This window comes from Aspergillus sydowii, assembly GCF_001890705.1.
Source record: "Aspergillus sydowii CBS 593.65 unplaced genomic scaffold ASPSYscaffold_17, whole genome shotgun sequence".
NCBI lineage: Eukaryota > Fungi > Ascomycota > Eurotiomycetes > Eurotiales > Aspergillaceae > Aspergillus > Aspergillus sydowii.
In genome coordinates this window covers 89,818-111,354 of record NW_024467875.1, presented here as the reverse complement: position 1 = coordinate 111,354, position 21,537 = coordinate 89,818, and the positions used below count along the sequence as shown (strand labels likewise).

Sequence of the window (21,537 nt, the reverse complement as noted above, 5' to 3'; positions counted from 1 at the left end):
TGGCATTTAGGAATGCCACCAGGTGAACCAGCTGGAGATTATCAATCATTAATCAACCTTGAGATACCAGCGGGTGTGCACTCTGCAACTCCACTGATGGCGTGTTGTTGTTGGGGTCGTCGGCGTATTCCGCCTCATGGAGATTGCCGGAACTTGGAGACTCATTTCTGGATAGCCTACCCGGTTTCGTTGTCCCAAGTCTGAAGGGTTCAAAGCCCCAGGCATCAGGTCGGACCTGGAGCGAGACCTTCCGGCCGAACGGCATGGTCTGCATCCGATCCGTGCTGTTGGAGTCGAATTCTAGGGGAGTTGAGGTGCGGCAACGATACCTCACTCTCGCGGCAATGAATCATGAGAAGCAAAGTAGCTTGCATTGGGCTTCATTGCTTTCAGTCCTTTCACTCTGCTGCTTGTTTTCCTCGCAAGAATACAGAATGTATTCCGCCTCTCGATATCCAGGCAACTTGCTCCCGATCCTTTCGGAATTCTTCTCCATGAAGGAAACCCCGTTAATGGCACTAGGCCTAGTTCGGCACTAGGATAGATGATCCATAGTGCAATCAATTCCTAATAGTGAATACAACTGACACACACTGTCTGCACTGTCTCAAACAACAAATTCAAGCCCATGCACTTGTGAATACAGCGAAGAACAAAGACAAATGAGTGCCGAGAAGTAACTAACAGAAAAGGGAGTTATGTAACACACCTCCAACAAAAGTTCTCAGAAAACAGCTGGTTTACCTGACCTCTTCGCATTTTTTGCCTTTTTCTTCAATATGCACCTTCATCAACTGGAACGGTGCCGAGTTTCTCGAGGAACATACTCCGCCTGCCGTTGACTGTCTACTATCACCAGCTGTGCTACAAAAAAGCAAAGAAAACGCAAAAAAAAAAAAAAAAGAAAAATTGAGTAGGACAGGTTTCTGTCCCCTCCGTGCTCAATATATTCAGCTATGGCCTCAGAATCAGGTCTAGGGAGCTTTGACATATTCTCATTCGATATTCGAAGCTTGATTTGGTCTGAAGTTTTTAACACAGAGCCCTCGTCGCCTAAACAAGGCTGTCTGGATGCTTATACCAATCTTCTACGAACCAGCAAGGGTATGTACAACGAGATAAACGAGTTTCTATTCTATGGATGCGTGCTGGAAATTTTACTGGTCCCGATATCAGTACCTCTCTTCAAAATTTCCCTTGGCCATCTCCCCCCTCAGTCTCACAGTCACTCTCCGGTCAGGCAAGGCAGTGTACAGCCCCCCATAAACACACTTCATCCTGACTCCCTTAGCCTCTTCCCCTTCCATATACTGGAACAGGTTGTAGTCAGGCTTGTATCGCCATGCCAATTGGAGAGAGTTGGTGTATTCTATATATGGAAAAATACCCGGACCACAGTCAATGTACTCAAGAGCGCGGGGACTCTGAGTCGACTCACTCTTTCCTTCCAGGGAGAGCACCTCAACTTCAATTCTTCTTACAAACCGAGTTTCAACGGCTTTGACCACAACTTTTTCGTCCGCCCTTTCAACCGCCTGCGACAGGTGGCAACGATCATCGAAGTAACAACCGACTCGGGGGTCGCTGCATCTGCCATGGATCTGGCAACTACCAACCGGACTCTGGGTACCAAGAACGAGCCATGGAGCGAGCGAGGACTCCGACTCGAACTCGCAAAAGACTGGTACAACGTTTGTCTTCTCGCGGCGACTCCCGGTCAAGGATGGAGCAGCTCACTTCGGACTCTACAGCAACTTCACCAAGAAATATTAGTGGAATGGCTGCAAGAGACGCGGAGTGGTGAACTTGAGTTCATCAAGCAAATCAACTGGATATGGGCCAATTGTCGAGAAATCGTATGGGAACTCGACCCTTCACTCTCGCTGTTTACAAAAGCACGCAACGCCTTGAAATATAGAGATTGGGTAACGCTTCAACACGGGGCTGTTTGTACCTCTATCCGTAAGTCAGCTGCCATGTTGGACGATCTGACTGAAGCCATCGAGATAGCCTTGGTCGCATGCTGGAATTTCAAGCATGGTCAAGGATCTACTCGGGAAAGCTCCGAAGAAGGATCTCCGGGACCACAACTTATATGCCTACGTCGTGATTAACCGGTTCCCAAGCACCGTTCTAGATTCCCAGGTCGTCAGTACCCTTCAGATATATCATTTACCTGCACTGACGCCGAGGCGGGACCTGAATGTGGCGTGATATCCTCGCAGGATGCAATGCGCGTGCCAAATAATACCAGGAAGTGTTTAAACTTAAATTTTTATACCCCATACTGCACTCTAGCTGTCTGGTCTTGAACTCAACTCTGCATTGGAGACCAGCAGATAGCGTGAAGTAACACTAGTCTTGCAGACAAATTGCTGTGCGACCTTTTTGAGTTGGGGTCTATGTCTCACAATCACAGTGATTTGGAATTTTTGGGGCACATGTTCACCTGTATTTCTTTCTTTCTGCGTGAATAGCAGCCTCCTGGTGAGCCCACCGCTACTCTGTACTAGTCTCAATAGTAGCTCAGGAATACTCGGCGTACACCTAATCTCATTTATACTACAGTGTAGCGCAGCGCATACCTCATGTATTTGGAATTGTGTACGATCATTCCAGCCACCTTTCAAAAATTCCACGCCTTTTCCACAGGAGCAGAACAACAAAAATGGAAGTGGTGGCTTGCATTATGTGATTACAGGGACCATTTTCTTGGTTGTATATCAGGTCATCAACCGCCATGGATCAGGCCATAATATCATTTCACAGTTTCACCGCTGCCAACAGTACAAGCCTTTATAATCAATGAAGACGGTGGATGTTTTTGGAATACCCAATGCCGACTTTGAGGCACTGAACAGCAATTGTTTCCGCCACCGACTGCGTATTCACGACCTAATCGAAACACGAAAGCCAAATATGCTATGCCCCAAGAATACAGCGTCATAGAAGTTTGAAGTCTCATTATTCGAAAGACATTTGCTTTGATCTTCGGGATCCGCAGGCTAGCGGGGCCGTCCAGCTCAGTCACCGCACACGAGCATTCAACAATCTGATAATATGTGCCAATGAAGCAGATCGGACATTCCGAGAGGCGATCAACTTGCAGAAGAAGTCTCTTATAGCCCAAAATGTAACCTCCAATAGGAAGAGGCCTTTACTGGTGGTCGATCTGCCTGGCTGAAGAACTGCGCCGACATCAAGATCCCGTCGATAATCCCACGCACTCCTTCCATGATTACGTATTTTGCTTTATTTGTATTCTAATTTCTTCATCTTTTCGATTTTAGCCCACCTCCTCGGCTGTGATGTCCGTTGTGGGTTGGGCGATGCGCCAATGTAGAGCTTTGGTCCGTCATCGCTATACTCTCCGTCAACCATAGACGTCTGGTTCAGAACTTATCCCAAACTTAGCATCATCCTGCCTGATCACACGCGCCCACGAATAACATCAAACGCCAACCAAACTCAGCCGAGTCCAACCCGATTCTCAAGTGGCACATCGCACGTCGCACAGCCTAGCCCAGAGAGGTAAATGGACGGGTAGCGCGGGCTTGCAATGAAGGAGACAGAGAGAGGGTGCATAAAACCACACCATATGCCGTACACCATATGTCGTATACGTGCGTCCGGAGCTGGAGTACGACTACGACTGCAGCACAAGCACACGAACACAATCCCAGCCTTTCAACCTGGAAAATGTCGAAAGAAAAGAAAAGAAAAGCAAGACAGTCCACGCCTTTCCCGCCCCGCGAGCCAAATACCCAACCAACACATTGTGGAAATTTGATTTTGTTATTCCATTGGATGCACGTCGGAAATTGACGCGGGATCCCTCCGCTCGTGCTTAGATTGAGATTGGGCTTCACTCAGCCTTACAAAGGTCCAAGCACCTAGGCGTTTTAGTCTTGGTGGTCTGGGCTGAACTGGACGGGTGGTTATACTCGACTTAGTGTTAATATGCGCCTGCTAAGGCTCGAAGCACTGACTGCCTGGGGTCCCAGGTGGAGAGCAATTGATGAGCGCACATTCCGTCCTTGTGGAGTTCTACGAGAATCCAGCGGCACTTACTGCTAAAAGTAACAACATGCATGCACGAGATGGGTGAGCTGGAGGGCCGATATTCGGCACCCTGGCTTCGAGCCCACTCACAGCCTCCTCCTGTATCCCGGGGGACGGTTCCTCTTTGAGGCTAACTTCAACGCAGCGTGGACACTACAATAATGCACAGCCCACAGTAGGGGCGATCCAACATGGCGGTGACACGACACTGGGTTCACCTGGATAAGGCATTCCATATGCCTCATTTGCCTTGCTTCACTTGCATTCATTGACCAAACATATAATTACATGATTTGCAAGTGGCACTGCATTTATTTCTACATGTATATTTAGTTTAGTATAGTAGCAAACGTGGCGGGAGGCTGAGAATGCGGGTCGACGTAATCATCCCTCCACCCCATGCGTGGCTTGTACAACTGCGCACACTAAATATGAGGTTACCATGTTAAGGACTGCCACTTGGGACCAGAAGGTACAAGTTAAGCAACGTGGGTCTTTAGGCGCCCAACATATCAGCATTCCGGTGTGGTGACTTGTTTTGCTATTATTATTAACTGCAACGAGGGAAGTTGGGCTTGTAGCTCGTCTGAGATGGAGGCGAAAGGGGCGCACTCCTGAATCAAAAATGGGGATCCCCGTGGCTCTCCTGTTTGGCTGTTGTATACATATGTTGGTGTTTGAGAATAGGGACTAGAGAAAGCCTCGAGGTACCTAGACTTTGGGGGCTGAGCATCCGGAAATTATGTCTTTCAATAGATTGGTATTCTGGGGGCAGTGTTAATAGTAAGGTACCTGGTCCGAGGAGTTACTTCAAACGGACAAAACGAGGTCTGCTCGTGGTGCTGCAATGTGTTATGGCATTGAATTGTAGAGTGCAAGTATCTAAAGCTTGTGCTCGACGCCAAAAAAAAAGTAAAAGTCTACAAAATTGACCCAAGAGATTTGTATATTATGCGAGTCGATATATCGACTATCACCTCTTTTTATAGGACATAGCTGGGAAATGTCAGCAAGATTTCAATCTGGTACATAGTTAGTGACGTACCTCCACTTGTGCTCTTGATCACCGTACTGGATCTCCTCGATCCAGTTCTTCATCTGAAGAGCAATCTCCCCAGCCTCCTCATCCTCCTTCAATCCACAGTTCACCAGCTTGCCACGATAGCTGATATTGCGCACGGGGCTGACAATTGCTGCTGTGCCAGCTCCAAAAACTTCTAGCAACCTTCCTTCTTTATCAGCTTCGGCGAGCTCCGCCATCCTGATCTTACGCTCGGAGATATCCCAGCCTTGCGGGGCGAGTCTCTCTCTGGCGAGACCTAGCACGGAATCCCGGGTAACACCCTCGAGAATTGTTCCATCAAGGGGTGCAGTCACCAATTCTTTCCTGCCGGTCTCCTTGTTCTTCAGCGCAATGAAAAGGTTCATCGTGCCAACCTCTGTTACATACTCTTCCTCCCCGAAAAGCCACAGGTTCTGTTGAAATCCACGCGAAGCGGCCTCCAGCTGAGGAACAATACAGGGAGCATAGTTTGCACCCAACTTCTTATCTCCCACGCCTCCAGGCCAGGCGCGCACGGCATAATCCGTGGCCTCCAATGAGATAGCCTTGAATCCGGTTGGGTAGTAAGGGCCCACGGGACTAGCAATGACGAAGAGAAGGGCAGAGCCTGGTGGTCCAACACCAAGAGTGCTCTGGGTGCCAATCATCGTGGGTCGCAGGTATAATGAGTAACCTCGCGCACTATCACAGTGTTAGCAGCCGAATTCGCTAAACAGAACAGCTCTAAATACTCAGGAATGAATCTGCTGTCGAGTTTGACGAGCTCTCCAATCAATTTGGTGAGGGCTTCGCCGTCAAAAGAAGGCAAAGCAATCCGTGCAGATGACTTGTTCAGGCGCTGCATGTTCTTGTCGGGTCGGAACAATCGAATCTGACCTTTGCTATCTTTGTACGCCTTCATACCCTCAAAACATTCGAACGCATAGTGGAGCACACAAGCGGAGGGATCCAGCTGGAGTTTTTGATACGGGACGATCTGGGGAGTAAGCCAGCCATCTTTCGCGGTCCATTCGACAGTAAACATGTGATCTAGAAGGACAATGGCATTAGAACTGTACATCCTTTGCGCTGTGGGCTCCGAGAACAACCATACCAGTAAATGTCTTGCCGAAGACGAGATCCTTCGAGGGTAGCAACTCCTTCGGTGTACTTGTTTTTGTGATGGTAAGCTTTGACGGGTCCAGGGGGGCGCCTTCCGAAGCAGCTGGAGTAGCACTGAAGCTTCGTTGCCATAGCTGGTTTGCACGAGGGCTCTGGAAACGCGGAGCAACGAGGCTAGGTAGCGCTCGCTGGCGAGCTAGTTGATGGAGCGATTTCATGGCTACTATAAACTCCGGATATCTTTGTCAGTCAGAGCCCAGGGCCAAAGGAAGAATGTTTTCAGTGACTGTCAAGGGGAAGAAAAACCCGCCGGGTAGTCGCGGTTAAAAGCAAGTGCATGGACTCTCCACACGGAGCGTAGTGACAACTCCGGGCGGCTTTGATATCGCAAGCTCGCAAGCATAACTCGGTGCTTGATATCTTGGGGTATACGGACCTTAGACCAATGAAAGTGCCCTCAAATCCGGTGATTGATGTGCGTCCCTTGAGTCAGAGTCGTGGAGAGCGATCAAGAACTGCCAATGCCAACAGCGCTCTCCGCACATCCACAATTGACACTCGGTCTGATCTCCGAAATCGGCCACCAGCGGATAACCGGCAGATCGAGGCAGGCGGTGGCCTCAGAAGCTTGATGGTCAGCATCTCGTTTCACGTGACTGTCTCGAACGCACCGAGACGGGGATTAGCTTGGGCTGAAGTACGGAGTCCCGAATGGCCGAACGACAGCGCGCTGGACGGAGTTCGTCGCGAAGTGTGAATGTGTCGTGAAAGCGGATGGCCTCATAAGACCTGATTCTGCGTCATACTCTTCACCCTTCCTTCTATGTGGTAATACCCCCAATTGTTTTGTTGATCCCCGCTATCTCGCGACCCGTGTTAGGCTGCGGCCGCCCCGAGACATGCAAAGTTGATGCCGCACGTTGAACCGAATACTATGCGATAGTCCATCTTAGATCGCTGGAGATCGAAGAATCGCATAGCTTCAACCAAGATGTTCTCATCCGCGCTCAAGTCATTCAGTTCCAACATCACTACGAATTATCAAGTTTCCCCGCATCCTACAGTTATTTCCGGTCCTTGGAAGATTCATGATGGAAAGAAGAAATCCACCAATACCCCAGCATCCATCTTTATCTTTGATAAGAAGGCCCTCGAGCCGCGCTCCAGTGGACTGGGTGGTGGCCGTTCCAGTTCTTCAATCAAAAAGCTGCAGGAAGAAATTGTCGAACGCTTGAAACGCGAAGCTGGCAACCTCGCTCGTCTACGACACCCATCGATTCTACAGGTGCTCGAGCCTGTGGAAGAGACACGCAATGGTGGTCTCATGTTCGCAACCGAAAGAATCACCGCCTCGCTTGCCGGACTTCTACAGGAAAAGGATACACAGGAAAGCAGCGGAAGGATAGGCTCAAGGGTTTCGCGGTACATGGTAGAAGAGCCGGACGGCTCCCGGAGGCGGAAGGATCTCGACATCGATGAACTGGAAATCCAGAAGGGCCTTCTGCAGGTTGCTAAAGGTCTTGAGTTTCTTCACGAATCTGCTGGCTTGGTGCACGGCAATCTGAACCCGGAGGCTATCTTCATCAACGCCAAATCTGACTGGAAAATCTCGGGACTTGGCTTTGCTGGTCCCTCAGACTCGTCCGAATCCAAAACATCTCTACCCCCTCTGGCTCTATCGGAAGTTCTTTATCAGGACCCACGCCTTCCACCGTCTGTTCAACTGAACTTAGACTACACCTCACCTGATTTTGCTTTGGATTCAAACGTTAACCCCTCGGCCGATCTATTCTCTCTTGGACTTATGATAATAGCACTATATAACTCGCCTCACACTTCTCCCTTGAAGTCTCATGGTAGTTTGGACTCGTTCAAGCGACTACTCACTTCTCCGTCCTCCACTCCATCGCAAAGCAACAACTTTCTCTGTTCAGGCTCGATACCGAAGGACATTCTCGCGCATGTACTACCAAGACTAATAACTAGAAGGGCCGCCCAGCGTCTCACCGCTCGAGAGTTCCAGCAGTCTCAATATTTCGACAACATCCTGGTATCAACCATTCGGTTCTTAGAATCACTGCCAGCCAAGAATCCAAATGAAAAGGCCCAGTTCATGCGTGGCTTGCAACGGGTACTTCCAGAGTTTCCTGTTTCCGTCTTAGAGAGAAAACTTCTGGGCGCCTTGCTAGACGAACTCAAAGACCGCGAGCTCCTCTCTCTTCTCTTACAGAATGTTTTCGCAATTCTCCAGCGAATCCCGAATGCGCGTCGTACTCTTCCTGAGAAGGTGATTCCTCATCTCAAGGAAATCTTTCCAGTAGGGAAAGGTGCTTCCCAAGAACGAGATTCGAAGAAGGATGCAGGCCTCATGGTGGTTCTTGATAATATCAGTGTCATCGCTGAAAATTGCTCTGGAATGGAATTCAAGGATGGTAAGACTCCTGTTTCGGCATGGCTATATGACAATGGTTAATATTTCTAGATATTCTACCTCTTATTCGCCTAGGGCTCGACTCTCCCACACATACCCTAGTAGATGCCGCAATAAAATGTCTACCCGTCGTTCTCCCCGTTCTTGATTTCAGCACGGTGAAAAACGAAGTTTTTCCCCCAATTGCATCCACTTTCAGCCGCACGAATAGTCTTGCAATCAAGGTACGGTGTTTAGAAGCGTTTGCTGTACTTTGCGGTGGCTCTATGGGTCAAGGAGATGAGAACGGAGACGACTTGACCGGTATAGTCGAGAAAAGCAAACCACAACCTACAAAGTCGTCTATTCTGGACAAATACACCATTCAAGAAAAACTTGTACCCTCTCTGAAAGCGATCAAAACAAAAGAACCAGCCGTGATGATGGCGGCTTTGAGTGTGTTTCAGCAGATCCGCACCGTTGCAGATGCCGATTTTCTTGCCCTGGAGGTACTTCCGGTTCTATGGAACTTTAGCCTTGGTCCACTTCTTGACTTGAAGCAATTTGGTGAATTCATGACTTTAATCAAAAGCATCTCTTCAAAGATTGAGCGCGAACAGATGAAGAAACTTCAAGAACTCTCTTCAGGGGATTCGTCCGGTTTCCGTAACGGAACAGCAGCCTCCTCCAAGGCGGCAAGTGGTTTTACGCAGTCAGAAACCGAATCCACGAGGGATAATTTCGAGCGTCTGGTTCTTGGACGGGGCGCAGCAGTATCAAATGATCAGGGAAGCGATATCTGGGGTGGCCTAGTCTCAGATACCGCATCTTCGCAAACATCTACTACTCCACAGCCCAGCTCTACCGCATTTTCTTGGTCTTCAACTACTGCGGGGGCTGTTGGCAGGCAATCCAGCCTAACCGCACGTTCAATCACACCCGATTTCAAGTTAAATTCATTCCCATCGTTGGAGCCGACTGCAAAACAAAACTCGTCCCCGGCATCAGCGTTTCCGGCTCTACAGCCATCTGCTCCATGTCCCTGGAGCATGCCGAACCCACCCAATCGCCAACCTCAGTATTCGGAATCAAGCCCGTCTCTGGCCTCACTAGCCAGTATGAACGCCTCCAACACCTCTTCAGCCAGCACAAAATTGCAGACAACGCCCAACTACTCTGCATTCTCGATACCACCTCCACCCTCTACGCAGGCTCCCAGTTCATTTACGAACACCACCCAGGCTCCATTTGGCGGTGGTACTGGACAAGGCTCCCCATTCTTCAATAGCAGCGCCGTGCAAGCTCAACAGCCTGGAAACCAAAAACAAGGGCTTGACAAATATCAGAGCCTGATATGATAGCAAACCTATGATTATGCGCTAATTGAGCTATATCACCTCCGTCTTCCCGCAGATTTTCTACTATATCGGCCGTACACTACGGAGTTCAGTACATATATGTAAATGATTACATTATTGTCCATCCAATAGTCTGCTCTAATATAAAATCATGACTTAATGGTCCGGAACGGCAGCGGCAGTTCCAGGATATCATAAATTTTTTGCCATACGAGCTACTTCGCGCACATTGTACTAGTATAGTAATTAGATATGCATTGTATACACCCTATTCCTACGTACTTATTTAATGTAGTCTAACCTTTAAGAACATGAAGTACCCACTTACGCCAAGCAAATCCTAGCGCCAAAGCTCAAGTCGAGAATCTGACGTAGTCGGAGCTGATTGTTGGGCGCTCCTTCCAGTTACACGAGACTCGGTATTGATGTTTTCTTTACAAAGAGGGGTATGCAGGCGCCTGCCTTCCGTCCTCCACCGCCCCTCAGTACTTCTCCGGCCCCTACCCCGCCGATTCTCTTCCACCCTTACAACTCCCCAACGCGCTACCTCTACGATAACCACGATGGATGCCAGTGTTAAACAGCATTACCTCGCCGACTCGCCTCCGAGTGTGGTTCGTCTGGAAGTTAAGCACCACTTCGATAACCTCAAAGACAAGAACCTACGGAAATACGCCCACTACATTAGCCGGTTGGTTCACCAACACTTAACTCAGTCTTACAATTCTAACACTAGGTGATTGTCGAACTGCAGGGCTGCGTTTGAGGGAACCCGTGTAACTCTCCGCCAAGTCTCCCCGGAATCTGAACCAATCTACGACTTGATTCTCGCGCTATATCGAGCCTGCGATGGGAATTGGCCCGAGCTGGCACGGAAGACTAATGTTAGCGATGAGAATCTCCGCTTCTTCCTAGAATATTCTGCCCAGTTCCTTGGAAACTGTGGTAACTACAAGGGCTTTGGCGACTCGAAGTTTATTCCTCGATTGCCCGTCGAAGCTTTAGAGACTCTGGCTTCGGCCACGCCCGAGACGAAATCTGCGTTCCAAAAAGCCAACACAACGGGAGGAGGTATTTACGAGACAAAGGAGCAATCTCTTATGCACCTTGGCTATCCTGAAGCCGGGCATATGACTTCATACTACCCTGATTCACCGTCTATTACCAAGGATGAGATTACAGGCATTGGAGATTTTTTCGAACAGAAGGGCATGCCTTTGGAAAACACCAGACTCCGAAAGACCTCCACAGGAGATTTTGAGTTGCTGCTCGCTTCTGGTGTTTCATCTCCTCCGACCCGAGATAGGGACTTGGGGGATGCTAGCTCGTTTGATCTGGACGGGAAACTAAAGGGGAAGAAAGTGCACCTCGTTTTTGGTGATCACAAGGAAGAAATGGCGAAGATCGCCCATAGCATCAAGCAGGCCGGGCTTCACGCAGCAAATACTACCCAAAAGGGCATGCTGGATGCTTATGCACTTTCTTTCGGTGCCGGATCTATTGAAGCAATTAAACAGAGTCAACGACTATGGGTGACGGATCAGAAGCCGGTTTTGGAAACAAACCTTGGTTTCGTCGAAACGTACAGAGACCCTCATGGGGTAAGGGGAGAGTGGGAAGGCTTTGTTGCTTTGGTGAGTTGCAGGTCGTCTATTGACCCAACTTTAGTGGAACTAATTCATATTACAGGTCAATCTAGAGCGGACTGCAGCTTTCGGGAAGCTTGTAAATAGTGCAGAAAGCATGATTCCTAAATTACCCTGGGGCAAAGACTTCGAAAAAGACAAGTTTCTCAGCCCTGATTTCACCTCATTGGAAGTGTTGAGTTTTCAGTCGTCTGGCATCCCTGCTGGTATTAACCTTCCCAATTATGATGATATTCGCCAAAACCTTGGGTTCAAAAACGTCTCCCTTGGGAATGTTCTTTCTGCTAAAGCGCCCGATGAGCCCATACCGTTCATCCAGGACGAAGACCAAGAGGTTTATCGTCGATTCCGTGATCCTGCATTTGAGGTGCAGGTTGGCATCCACGAGCTCCTTGGGCACGGAACTGGCAAGCTACTCCAGGAGACCGCGCCAGGGGAGTATAACTTCGACGTGTCCAACCCCCCGATTAGTCCAGTGACCGGCAAACCCGTATCGACGTGGTACAAGCCAGGTCAAACATGGAGCTCTGTATTCGGAGCCATTGCTTCCTCTTATGAAGAGTGCCGTGCGGAGTGCGTTGCCATGGCTCTTGCTTGTGACTTCGGCATTCTTCAGATCTTCGGCTTTGGCGATGGGAAAGAAGATCTCTCAAACGAGGCCGGGGATGTTCTATTCGCTGCGTACTTGCTGATGGCTCGTGCCGGTCTGGTCGCTCTGGAATTCTGGGACCCCAAGACGAAGAAGTGGGGACAAGCGCACATGCAGGCCCGGTATAGTATCTTACGTACTTTCCTCGACGCTGGTGATGGTTTCGTCAAGCTCTCCTACACCAAAGAAGACCTGTCCGACCTCGAGATCAAATTGGACCGCTCCAAAATTCTTTCGCACGGGCGTCCAGCTGTGGAAAAATACCTGCAGAAATTACACGTCTACAAGAGCACGGCAGATGTCGAGGCAGGCAAAGCACTCTATGATGATATCACGTCCGTTGATGAGTGGTGGGGCACCAGGGTCCGAGATATTGTTTTGGAAAACAAAATCCCCCGTAAGGTATTTGTACAAGGAAACACTATTTTAGAGGGTGACGAGGTCATCTTGAAAGAGTACGAGCCAACGCTGGAAGGTATTATCCAGAGCTTCGTCGAGCGGAATGTCTAAAGAGGACTCTCGGTGCTCACAGTAATATCTATACATACTCGAATATGTCTTAATGACTTTCGCTTTCGCAGAATAGGCGATACATTACACAATCAATTCAGCGTAACTTTGCCATCCGAATCTACTTCAATTTTCGGCCTCGGATGCTTCACCATCAAGTAGTGGTAACGCTAGTCCTTATAAGGTATAGGTCACGTGGACGATGCAACCAACTCCAGACACATACCAAAACGTGGATTGAATATGGGGATGTTTTTGAAACTCAGATCTAAACTGTAATATTTTACTTATAATATGCTTTGGAATTTTGCAGTAAAATGTGTTCAAATCGCTAACTTGTACCTACTCCGTAAATAGTTGTCTGGCACCCACCCCCTCACACCGAACTAGCTTACTCCAGTTCTCAGGAGCGCCGCCAATGGTCTAAGCGCTTGCTAACAACCATCTCTCCTCTTCTCTCATTACGCCCTTTCTTGCCTCACAACTACTGTCGTTTGCATTAGACAATATCGCATCGTCTTAATTTCCAACCCTCGTGTGATTTTTCAACCTAGTCCCACCGATTATTTGCATCTCAGGTCTTCATGAACAGACAATTATAGAGAACTGGTGGGCTCCTGATCGACAAGGGCAGCGAGAGTCTGGATCACTCCGATCTCCGGCACGACCTTTTAGTTAACGTCAACTCCCCTCCCCAGCCAATTCACATACACTACGGCATCAAAAAAACTCAGAACAAATCTCGACGCCTTGTCGTGGCCATCGGATTATAGTGGCTCGCCTCCCACGGCGCGGCCGCTCAACCACCTTGACCTCAGGGACCCTGTGGAGGAAGACGACGACTTCTATACCGCGCCGCCGCCGCACTCCCCTTACTCAGAGGCTTCCTCTAGCTTCGCTTCTTCGTACCCTCCTCCGTTCTCATCGCTCGTCTTCTCCTCGACAAGCGATTCCAATCGTCCAGAAGCTACAGCTTTCGATCCCGGTTGCGCTTCTCCCCCAGCCTTTGCTCCTTTACCGTCCGAAGACTGTCCTCTAGAACCAGAACCCTCATCGGCGTTAGCCGCAGAAACAAAACCATCCTTTTCTCGGGACACGAAAGGAGAGCAAAGCTCCGACGAAGGCGAACCTCCTCCCCCTTACACCGAAGGATCTAGCCCTATCGACTCCTTCACATACGTGATGGCAGCAGCAGGAGGCGCGTCGAGTATTATTACTCAGGTGCAACAGACAGGTGGTCCTCCAATAAATACACTCGGCGGTACGTGCATTCACAATCTATGCTTGTCTAAAGTCAGACGACCTCTTTGCTAATGGCTTTACTGTCTTAGATGTTGGCGGCGACGAACATATTACCCTCGATCTCCGGTAAGGGAGAATCTAAGTTGCGCATTCGAATTTCAGTTTTTAACCTATCTGCAGGGGAACTCGGTTTACGCTCTCGCGCGATGAATTACTGACTCTACCGGAGTTTGTGCTTCTATCACTTTTCCCAAATGGTCTGCTGCCGGATGGACATATGAATGGCTTCCATGAAAGCGACGTCTATCCTGTCGATGTAAGTTGGCTTCGCATTCCTGGATTATACCAGCAATTCTAATGAGCGTATTGAAGTATGACCCAGCGTCTCTCCAGTACATGTTAGACTTCTTCCGTTCTGTTGCGCAGTCTATCCCGTCTTCACCGTCTGCCTCTCCGGATCTTGATGTGGCTCCCGATTCTATGCAGGGCTCCACGCGAGACATGCTCCAAGATCGTGCCGGTATAATCGTCTTACGCGAAGATTTAGATTTTTATGCAATCCCTCCACGGCCAGACATTGACCACGCTGATATGATGGATGTGAAACGATGCGCTGCGAAAGCGCTTTTACAGCAAGATGGGATATTTTCGGGGCTGAGAAAGAGCGACGAGCCGGGTTCTACGGAGCAACATCTCATTGAGATGCTCACTGCAGGGTACGCTAATTCAAGACCGATGGCTACGTACCGTAAAAGCTAACGAGGTGGTAGTGGGTTTGACCGTGAAGACCGCTGGGGTCACCGTGCCCCGGAGCCAAACAAAGCAGTAATTTGCAGTCTTGCGTTGGCTAAGCTCCGAACCGATATCAGAAGTGATCTAGCCAGCAATAATGTCGGAATGGCCCAAAAGCTTCTTTTGTTTTGGCGGAAACCAGCGCGACGATGTTGGTGGGAGGGCGTTGAGTTGGACAACGTCGACGGAGTTGAAGGCAAAATCAAAATTTGGATTCGCAGGGTCTGGACCCTCGAGATGGTAAGTCCACCGCCTATTGCCGTGTTATTACTCTTCTAATGCACCTCCAGAGCGTAATTGGGCTCCGGTAGTCTTGAAAACTCGCGCTTAGCACTTGGTTTCCATTTTCCCTGTGCTGTTATACCAGCCACCGCCGCATTCTATCCCCCATTCTGTTCCATTCGTGTTCAAATACATATCAATTACACATCATGATCAGCACTTTGTACCTTATCACTTGAGACCGCTTTTGCGAAGTTTACGATATCCCCTAGGTTTTCGAGTCTACGCCTACAGAGCTAAAATATTGGCGTCTGTGAATTGTTGGGTGCTCGTGCACCCCTGTTTATAGTGCTCACTCTCAGGCTGGCTTCCATACATTGATTTATCTTCTGTTTGTTCTGTCCTCTTGCCTCCATCTTCGTCCAATTCTCTCTTCCTATAGTTTGTCGTCTATGAATCGCCAAGAATCAGGTGCACGCAGACCTTTGTAGCGGCATTTACTAAATAATATAATTTCAGCTATGCTGAATATATTTATACTTTTTCCGACTACTGGTTCATTCTTGTTTGTCAACGCACATGCTCATAATTGCTGTTGGGTTGGTTGTAGGCGGTGGTCATCACGTGATGCTGGTTCTGGAATGAGGCTAGCGCCTTTGGCAAAACGCGGAGCTTGAGCGCGATCACTCTCTTAGACTGAGGAGTCCAACTCGCGCTGGAAGTATTCCTAACCCAAGCAGCAGGGACAATTAGACTTTGCAAAATAGCTCACTCGAACCTTTTGTTGTTCGACACATTATATTCGCGCGACCACCAGCATTGTCCTTCTAGTCTTTCGTTTTTCCCCTTCGCCGGTCCGACCATCCTTGATCGATCAAATTCGCAGACGCTATTTATCTACTCGCAGATCGCAGCTCAAACTTCCCAAGGCCGGGACGCTGAGCGACAGGGACATGTTACTGTCCATCTAGATGGCCAACATGTCCCCTCTTCGAGGTTATATCACGTCTTACCCCCCACGAGTGCGTCAATATGCGAACGCGCTCTTCACGCCCGTCATTCCCCAGACCCAGGTTGGACCGACACCGCGTACCACGAAACGGGGGACCACGGCCATCAATTACGCAGAAGATGGCTACGACGATGAAGACTTTGATGATAGTGAAGGACCCCGGCGCCCTACGGGTCTAAGGAGTCTTCGACGAGAGGAGCCCTCTTTTGACAAGGCGGCGCTGGCCGAAAAATTAGGGAAAGAAGCGCACGCCCCTGTAGAGGTCCAAGGTATATTTCGGGACTGGATGATCAAAAAGATGTTGCGGCCCGCGTAAGTTTTTGAACTGAACTTGATTGTCTCGATCTTTGCTGATTTGCGCCGTCCTTCGATTAGGTGTGCCGACCAATTGCAGATACAAGCGCAACTTCCTCTGACCCTTATACCCATTCGAATTGACCTCGAGGTCCCGGCGCATCAGCCTCAAGAGCCCTTCCAGCTGCCCCGGAATGTCCTTGACCCGGCGATCAACCCAACATTGCCTGCGTACAAGAAGCCAGACCCATTACCCGCCTTTCGAATCAAGGACACGTTTATGTGGAATCTTCACGAGGCGTTTGCGACTCCTGAGGAGTTTGCTTTCGGGTTCGTTCACGATCTGGACCTCCCTAACCAACAGGCGATGACCCTGGCGATCGCTACGCAAATTCGCCAGCAATTAGAGGAATATGCCGGCGTCGCACTACACCCATTGTTTCAGAGCACACAGCCAAAGCCTGCTGCTTCACAAGCAGGTCTGTCGCGTGACGCTTCCTCCACTCCTATACCTACGCAGGTTGCAACCCCGGACAGCAAAGCCAATCTAGTGACAGCAACAAAGGAACCACTTGTGAACGACAGCATTTTGAACCCAGATGATGCCTATAGATGCATGATCAATCTGAACATAAACTTACAGAACAAGCTGTATACGGACAAGTTCGAATGGTCACTTCTACATCCTCCTGGAATGGCTGAGGAGTTCGCAAGGATTACGTGTGCGGACCTTGGCCTAGGAGGGGAGTGGGTTGGAGCAATCGCACATGGGATATATGAAGCCGTTTTGAAACTTAAAAAGGAAGTATGTGAAAGTGGTGGGCTCATTAGTGGTCTAGGAAGCTACAGAAATGAGATCGATAATCAAGCCGCGAACGGAGCTGAGGCGGGTTGGCGATATGATCCTGAAGGTCTCGGAGACGAGTGGGAACCGAAGGTTGAAACACTGTCAAAGGAAGAAATTGAGAAGCGCGAGGGAGATCGTGAGAGGCAGATTCGACGGTTACGTCGCGAAACCGCGCGGTTCTCTTCAACGGCGGGCATTACACCAGAAGTCTCACGGCAAGGAAGCGGCTTCTTTGATGTTGATAGTGAGACGCCCCTGGGTCGTGGCGAGAGGAATAAGCGGAAGAGACGTTTCCGCAGTCTCAGCCCGTTAGGGAGGGGAGGCACCCCCGGTGGGCGAGGTACGCCGGACACTGGATCAGGCGCTGGTTATGGTGGAGGCGGTGGTACACTGTCTGACTGGTTTGTCTACTCTACCTTTCTTGCCTCCTAGCAACTAACAATTGTAGGGAACGACAACATTGGCGGTGCAATAACTGCATGGTATGGGGTTCAGCAGTATGGGCTGTACGAGACGGGCCGGCCGGGCCAAGGGTAAATGCAAACTCGTCATATTTAGTCTACGCTTGCTAACTTGGGACCAGACTCTTTGTCATAACTGCGGTCTCTTATACGAGCGAGACAAGGTTGTCCCCGAGTGGTCGAGGAATCTACACCGTCACGACTTGCCGATAACAGGACGGATATAAGTATTCTTCTCGGCCATTTGGAGGCATCAAGTTCTGAGCATGTTCTACGACTTACAGTCAAAAGGATCAGTAAGCTGGGCTTGAATATGATATATCCTGCCTCCAACTGAGAGCCCGATCCCTGCCGCCTTCATTTTGGAAATTAGTCCTTGTACTATTAAACTTGGCCATGATATCTAATGAACCCTTCGCAGTCAGCACTGGCGTACTTATTCTAATCGACACTGCCATTCGAGCTTATTTTTGTTTCTTTCACTTCGGTTTTTTAACCTCTTGCCCTTTCAACACCTTCTGTCTCTTTATATCGNGAATATGTATACTTTTCCATGATGGATGGAGTGGCGGGTGATTTCTTGCTTTCTTTTTTTATCTCCCTTCATTGCTTTTCTCTACTGCTAGAAGGGATGAAAGATAGAATCGGAAATTTAGTTTACAGGGTTAGACAGGGCGCTTGCTACTATTAAGTGAAGAATATCTTGATTACAAACAATGGGGCTCAGATGTCTTGGGTTACATTCATAAAACTCGTAGTTCACAAACATGATCCTGTTTCGACCGAAAAACAACAAGTATCTGGCTATCCGACCTCTCCGGAAACCTGCGGGATCACGAGGAGATCAATATGCTAATGACGCTGAACATCTCAATATTTATCTCCTATATCTCTTCGTCTCCAGACCACTGACTGGTTCCTGAGGGGATAAGGAGGTTAGCGAGTCTTCAAACCAAGTATATAGATAGAGAGATCTATCGTACCGACTGAGCTCGTCTTTTTCTTGCGGCTTGATTATGGCTATTCGCCTTCAACCCACCAGCACGGGGAGCAAATGCCCCAAAACAAACCACATTCTGACATCCCTTAATCTTCACTCCAGCGTCAAAATTTATTTCCACCGCCGCAGGCGCTGCAGCAGCTGGACCAGAGGAAACATGGCCCGCTTTTGATTCCGCATGCATAGGCGCCATAGCACCAGATTGCTGCAGAGCAGCGCTAATAGCCGTTATAGTATTCGTGAGCTTGGGCTTGGGATTCCAAGTACGACTTGTGGGGGTGTTCCTGTCTGTTCCCGGTGTCCGTATCTGAGATTGCGCCTCGCCTGAGGCAATGGCAACGGAGTTTCCGTCTCCAATGATTTGAATAGAGGAGTTGAGGTTTACCGTTATTGGTCTCGAATTATTTCCGGGGCTTGCACTTGGCGCTGGGACTGGAGTTGCTGCCGGGGTTTGGTAGTATTCGACCATGTCTTCGCGGTCGTAATAGTCGTCGTATTCATCCTGATTGTTATCGTATTCGAGGTCGGGCTCTTGGTGGGTGACGGCGGGTATATATCTTGTGGATGGTTGGCTAGGATTTGTAACCATGGATGTCAGGGGAGGTTGGAATCGAGTGTGCGCTGTGAGCTTTGGGAGATATTGGTGGAAAGGATGATCTTGGTTGTCGTTTGGAGGAGGGTGCATTGTCGTGTCTATTTGTAGGACGTGTGTATGATGTGGTTATATATGTATACCAATGGATCACGGCTGGTGGTCATTACACGTATATTTTGCTAGCTGGCGCAGTATGTCGCTAGATAAGTTTGGAGAGTAGGCGTCTGCAAAAGGGTCAAAGTAACCATGGAAATTATCACTATAGATAAATGGAGATAGGTAGCTAAACATACATGTGTGCAACATCCAAGACCCTTGCCATAGCTCAAAAAGGTGGGGGTGATTAGCACTACAATGGTAACGAGAAAAAAGGAAAATAGAAAAATAACAGCAAAAATAAATTGAGCCCAGTCCATCTCAATTGACGACGAAATGAGCTCAATAGGCGAGAGGCTGGCAACAATCAAACCATGGACTTGAATTGCTTATTGAGAAGCCCCGATTGTCCTCGCTCATCAATAGGGGTCACGTGCATTGTTAACCATCAATAGCATGCACCACAATTCAGAACTGCCTGTGTGATTGTAAATTCGGAAACTGATGCAATAAGGTGGTCAAAAATGAAACCCCTTGTCCCTCCTCGATAGGCCATTGCAATTGTCTAATGCAATAAGTAATCACCGCTCGCGCTGACTCGCAAACACAGAACTATTGGGTATAAGCATAAAGACAATTTCATCTAAGCCCACCGGTCTCCATGATTCCAGCTTGCATAGAGTGAGTCATAATCCGCATTTCCAAGTTGAGAACTGCTGGTGGTTGCGGTATTGGGGAGATTTGGATCCGCATCACTTGCTACGTGAGCTGCCAGACGTTCCGAATCGATACCTGTTGCACATCGTCAGATCTCGGAACATGTGCTTTTATCCGGCGAATTGAGTGGTCATCACCGTTATGCCATCACTTACTATTTTCGTTAAATGCAACATGCACATAGTCATTTTGCCCGATAGGCTTCCAAGATCGTTTTCCTTCAAGCTCCTGCTGCCGCTTGCCTTCCGGGTAATACTCGCCACCGGGATGTAGAGACTGCGCGGTCTGGATGTTGATTAGCAGAGACAAACGCCAGCTTGAAAGATTCAATTATACCAGCGCACGGGTCACGCCAGCCGAAATCTACGACAATCACGGACCGGTACTGACTTCGCGAAATTCATCCCCTTCAACCTGAACCTCACGGTCTCGAATGCGCCGCATCAATGCTAAGAAATTGCTTTCTCGGAACTTCTGATTGGTCTCATGACTGACACTATTCAATAGATGTCCCGCCGTCCGGGCAAGCTCGTCTGCATCATTCGCTGCCATTTGAGAATCGTCCCTGTCGACTTGTGGGATTGTGTCCGATCCAATTCGTATTGTCTCCTGATTGGTTGGCTGCAGTGATACCTCTTCGGTAGAGCTCTTGTTATCCAAATTGACATCACTAACGTCTGTTTCGAGTGCTGAAGCTTCAAACTGAGATGTCATATCCGCTTTGGCCTGCTCAAATGCAGCTTCGAAAGCAGATTCATCAAATGCGTCAACCGCCGAGGTTTTGCTGGCTACAGCTTCTTGTGCAGGCACATAATTACCCATAGTCGAGCTATTCATGGCATAGTTGGATGTAAAGGATGGCTGAAATCTTTGACTAAACGGTTGGTTCTGTTGCAGTACAGATGTTTGCTGCTGCTGCTGCCTCATGAACTCACCATGCCAAGCCTGCTGCGGAGCTGCTGACATGGGGGCTGCAGATGGCCTGGGCTGATGATGTGTAGGTTGCGGCGATGCTGAGATGTGAAGATTCTGGAAATCCGCTGCCCAGTTCGGAGCTTCCGCGGCATGAGGCATGGGCATTTGTGGTGGGGGCGCGATAAAATGACCTCCATGTTGAATGTCGGGTAATGGAGCTCCTACCGAATTGCTTGACTCGAAAGCAGCAAATTCAGGGTCCAGTATCCCCTCACTGGGGTTCTGAGAGCGGAAACCCTGAGACGGAAGGTGTTAGATTTAGGGGAGATTGTCCATGAGAAGTAAGTAGCTTACATGTGAAGGCGATTGGCGCGATATCAGTCTATCCTGCTGCAGTGTCCGGTCAACAGAAGCATGCTTCTGGAAATTCTGCAGCGCGTTCGATGGTCCACAAAGAGCGTCACTCATGATTGCCGACGGATAGGGTAGATAGGGTAGATGCCGTATTTCTCCGAATACAATACAACGTTTTTTTGCTCAACCAA

At 49.0% G+C, this 21,537-nt stretch overlaps 7 protein-coding genes across 7 annotated transcripts; 4 read left to right on the top strand and 3 right to left on the bottom strand.

Annotated features, from left to right (window-relative positions):
* Window positions 1-965: 965 nt before the first annotated feature.
* ASPSYDRAFT_51142 (uncharacterized protein) lies at window positions 966-2,465 on the top strand (the record flags this gene model as incomplete). The annotated part of the gene is made up of 1 exon (XM_040848232.1): window positions 966-2,465. A coding segment is annotated over exon 1 (1,004 nt), but the record flags the coding sequence as incomplete, so codon positions are not given.
* A 2,320-nt stretch (window positions 2,466-4,785) lies between these two features.
* Window positions 4,786-6,806, bottom strand: ASPSYDRAFT_51140 (branched-chain amino acid aminotransferase, cytosolic). The gene is made up of 5 exons (XM_040848231.1): window positions 6,663-6,806; window positions 6,219-6,449; window positions 5,857-6,154; window positions 5,108-5,806; window positions 4,786-5,058 (listed from the first exon to the last, which is right to left on the bottom strand). The coding sequence occupies exons 2-5, from the start codon at window positions 6,442-6,444 to the stop codon at window positions 5,046-5,048; spliced, it is 1,236 nt and encodes a 411-aa protein (XP_040696845.1). The 5' UTR covers window positions 6,445-6,449; window positions 6,663-6,806; the 3' UTR covers window positions 4,786-5,045.
* A 96-nt stretch (window positions 6,807-6,902) lies between these two features.
* On the top strand, window positions 6,903-10,250 carry ASPSYDRAFT_188028 (putative protein kinase Scy1). Its single transcript, XM_040843600.1, has 2 exons — window positions 6,903-8,658; window positions 8,709-10,250. Exons 1-2 carry the CDS (start codon window positions 7,218-7,220, stop codon window positions 9,992-9,994), a joined length of 2,727 nt encoding a protein of 908 aa, XP_040696844.1. The 5' UTR covers window positions 6,903-7,217; the 3' UTR covers window positions 9,995-10,250.
* A 307-nt stretch (window positions 10,251-10,557) lies between these two features.
* ASPSYDRAFT_62241 (dipeptidyl peptidase 3) lies at window positions 10,558-15,144 on the top strand (the record flags this gene model as incomplete). The annotated part of the gene is made up of 9 exons (XM_040850096.1): window positions 10,558-10,685; window positions 10,749-11,628; window positions 11,717-12,781; window positions 13,475-14,060; window positions 14,131-14,167; window positions 14,222-14,357; window positions 14,414-14,757; window positions 14,812-15,073; window positions 15,124-15,144. 9 exons carry the CDS (start codon window positions 10,558-10,560, stop codon window positions 15,142-15,144), a joined length of 3,459 nt encoding a protein of 1,152 aa, XP_040696843.1.
* Window positions 15,145-16,026: 882 nt separating this feature from the next.
* ASPSYDRAFT_162920 (putative RSC complex subunit Sfh1) lies at window positions 16,027-17,896 on the top strand (the record flags this gene model as incomplete). Its single annotated transcript, XM_040843117.1, has 4 exons — window positions 16,027-16,379; window positions 16,443-17,609; window positions 17,657-17,741; window positions 17,792-17,896. 4 exons carry the CDS (start codon window positions 16,027-16,029, stop codon window positions 17,894-17,896), a joined length of 1,710 nt encoding a protein of 569 aa, XP_040696842.1.
* Window positions 17,897-18,450: 554 nt separating this feature from the next.
* ASPSYDRAFT_73113 (uncharacterized protein) lies at window positions 18,451-19,434 on the bottom strand. Its single transcript, XM_040850693.1, has 2 exons — window positions 18,653-19,434; window positions 18,451-18,588 (listed from the first exon to the last, which is right to left on the bottom strand). Exons 1-2 carry the CDS (start codon window positions 19,352-19,354, stop codon window positions 18,547-18,549), a joined length of 744 nt encoding a protein of 247 aa, XP_040696841.1. The 5' UTR covers window positions 19,355-19,434; the 3' UTR covers window positions 18,451-18,546.
* A 569-nt stretch (window positions 19,435-20,003) lies between these two features.
* On the bottom strand, window positions 20,004-21,460 carry pex20 (the record flags this gene model as incomplete). Its single annotated transcript, XM_040845446.1, has 4 exons — window positions 20,004-20,152; window positions 20,233-20,362; window positions 20,468-21,289; window positions 21,347-21,460. 4 exons carry the CDS (start codon window positions 21,458-21,460, stop codon window positions 20,004-20,006), a joined length of 1,215 nt encoding a protein of 404 aa, XP_040696840.1.
* Between the last annotated feature and the right edge of the window lie 77 nt (window positions 21,461-21,537).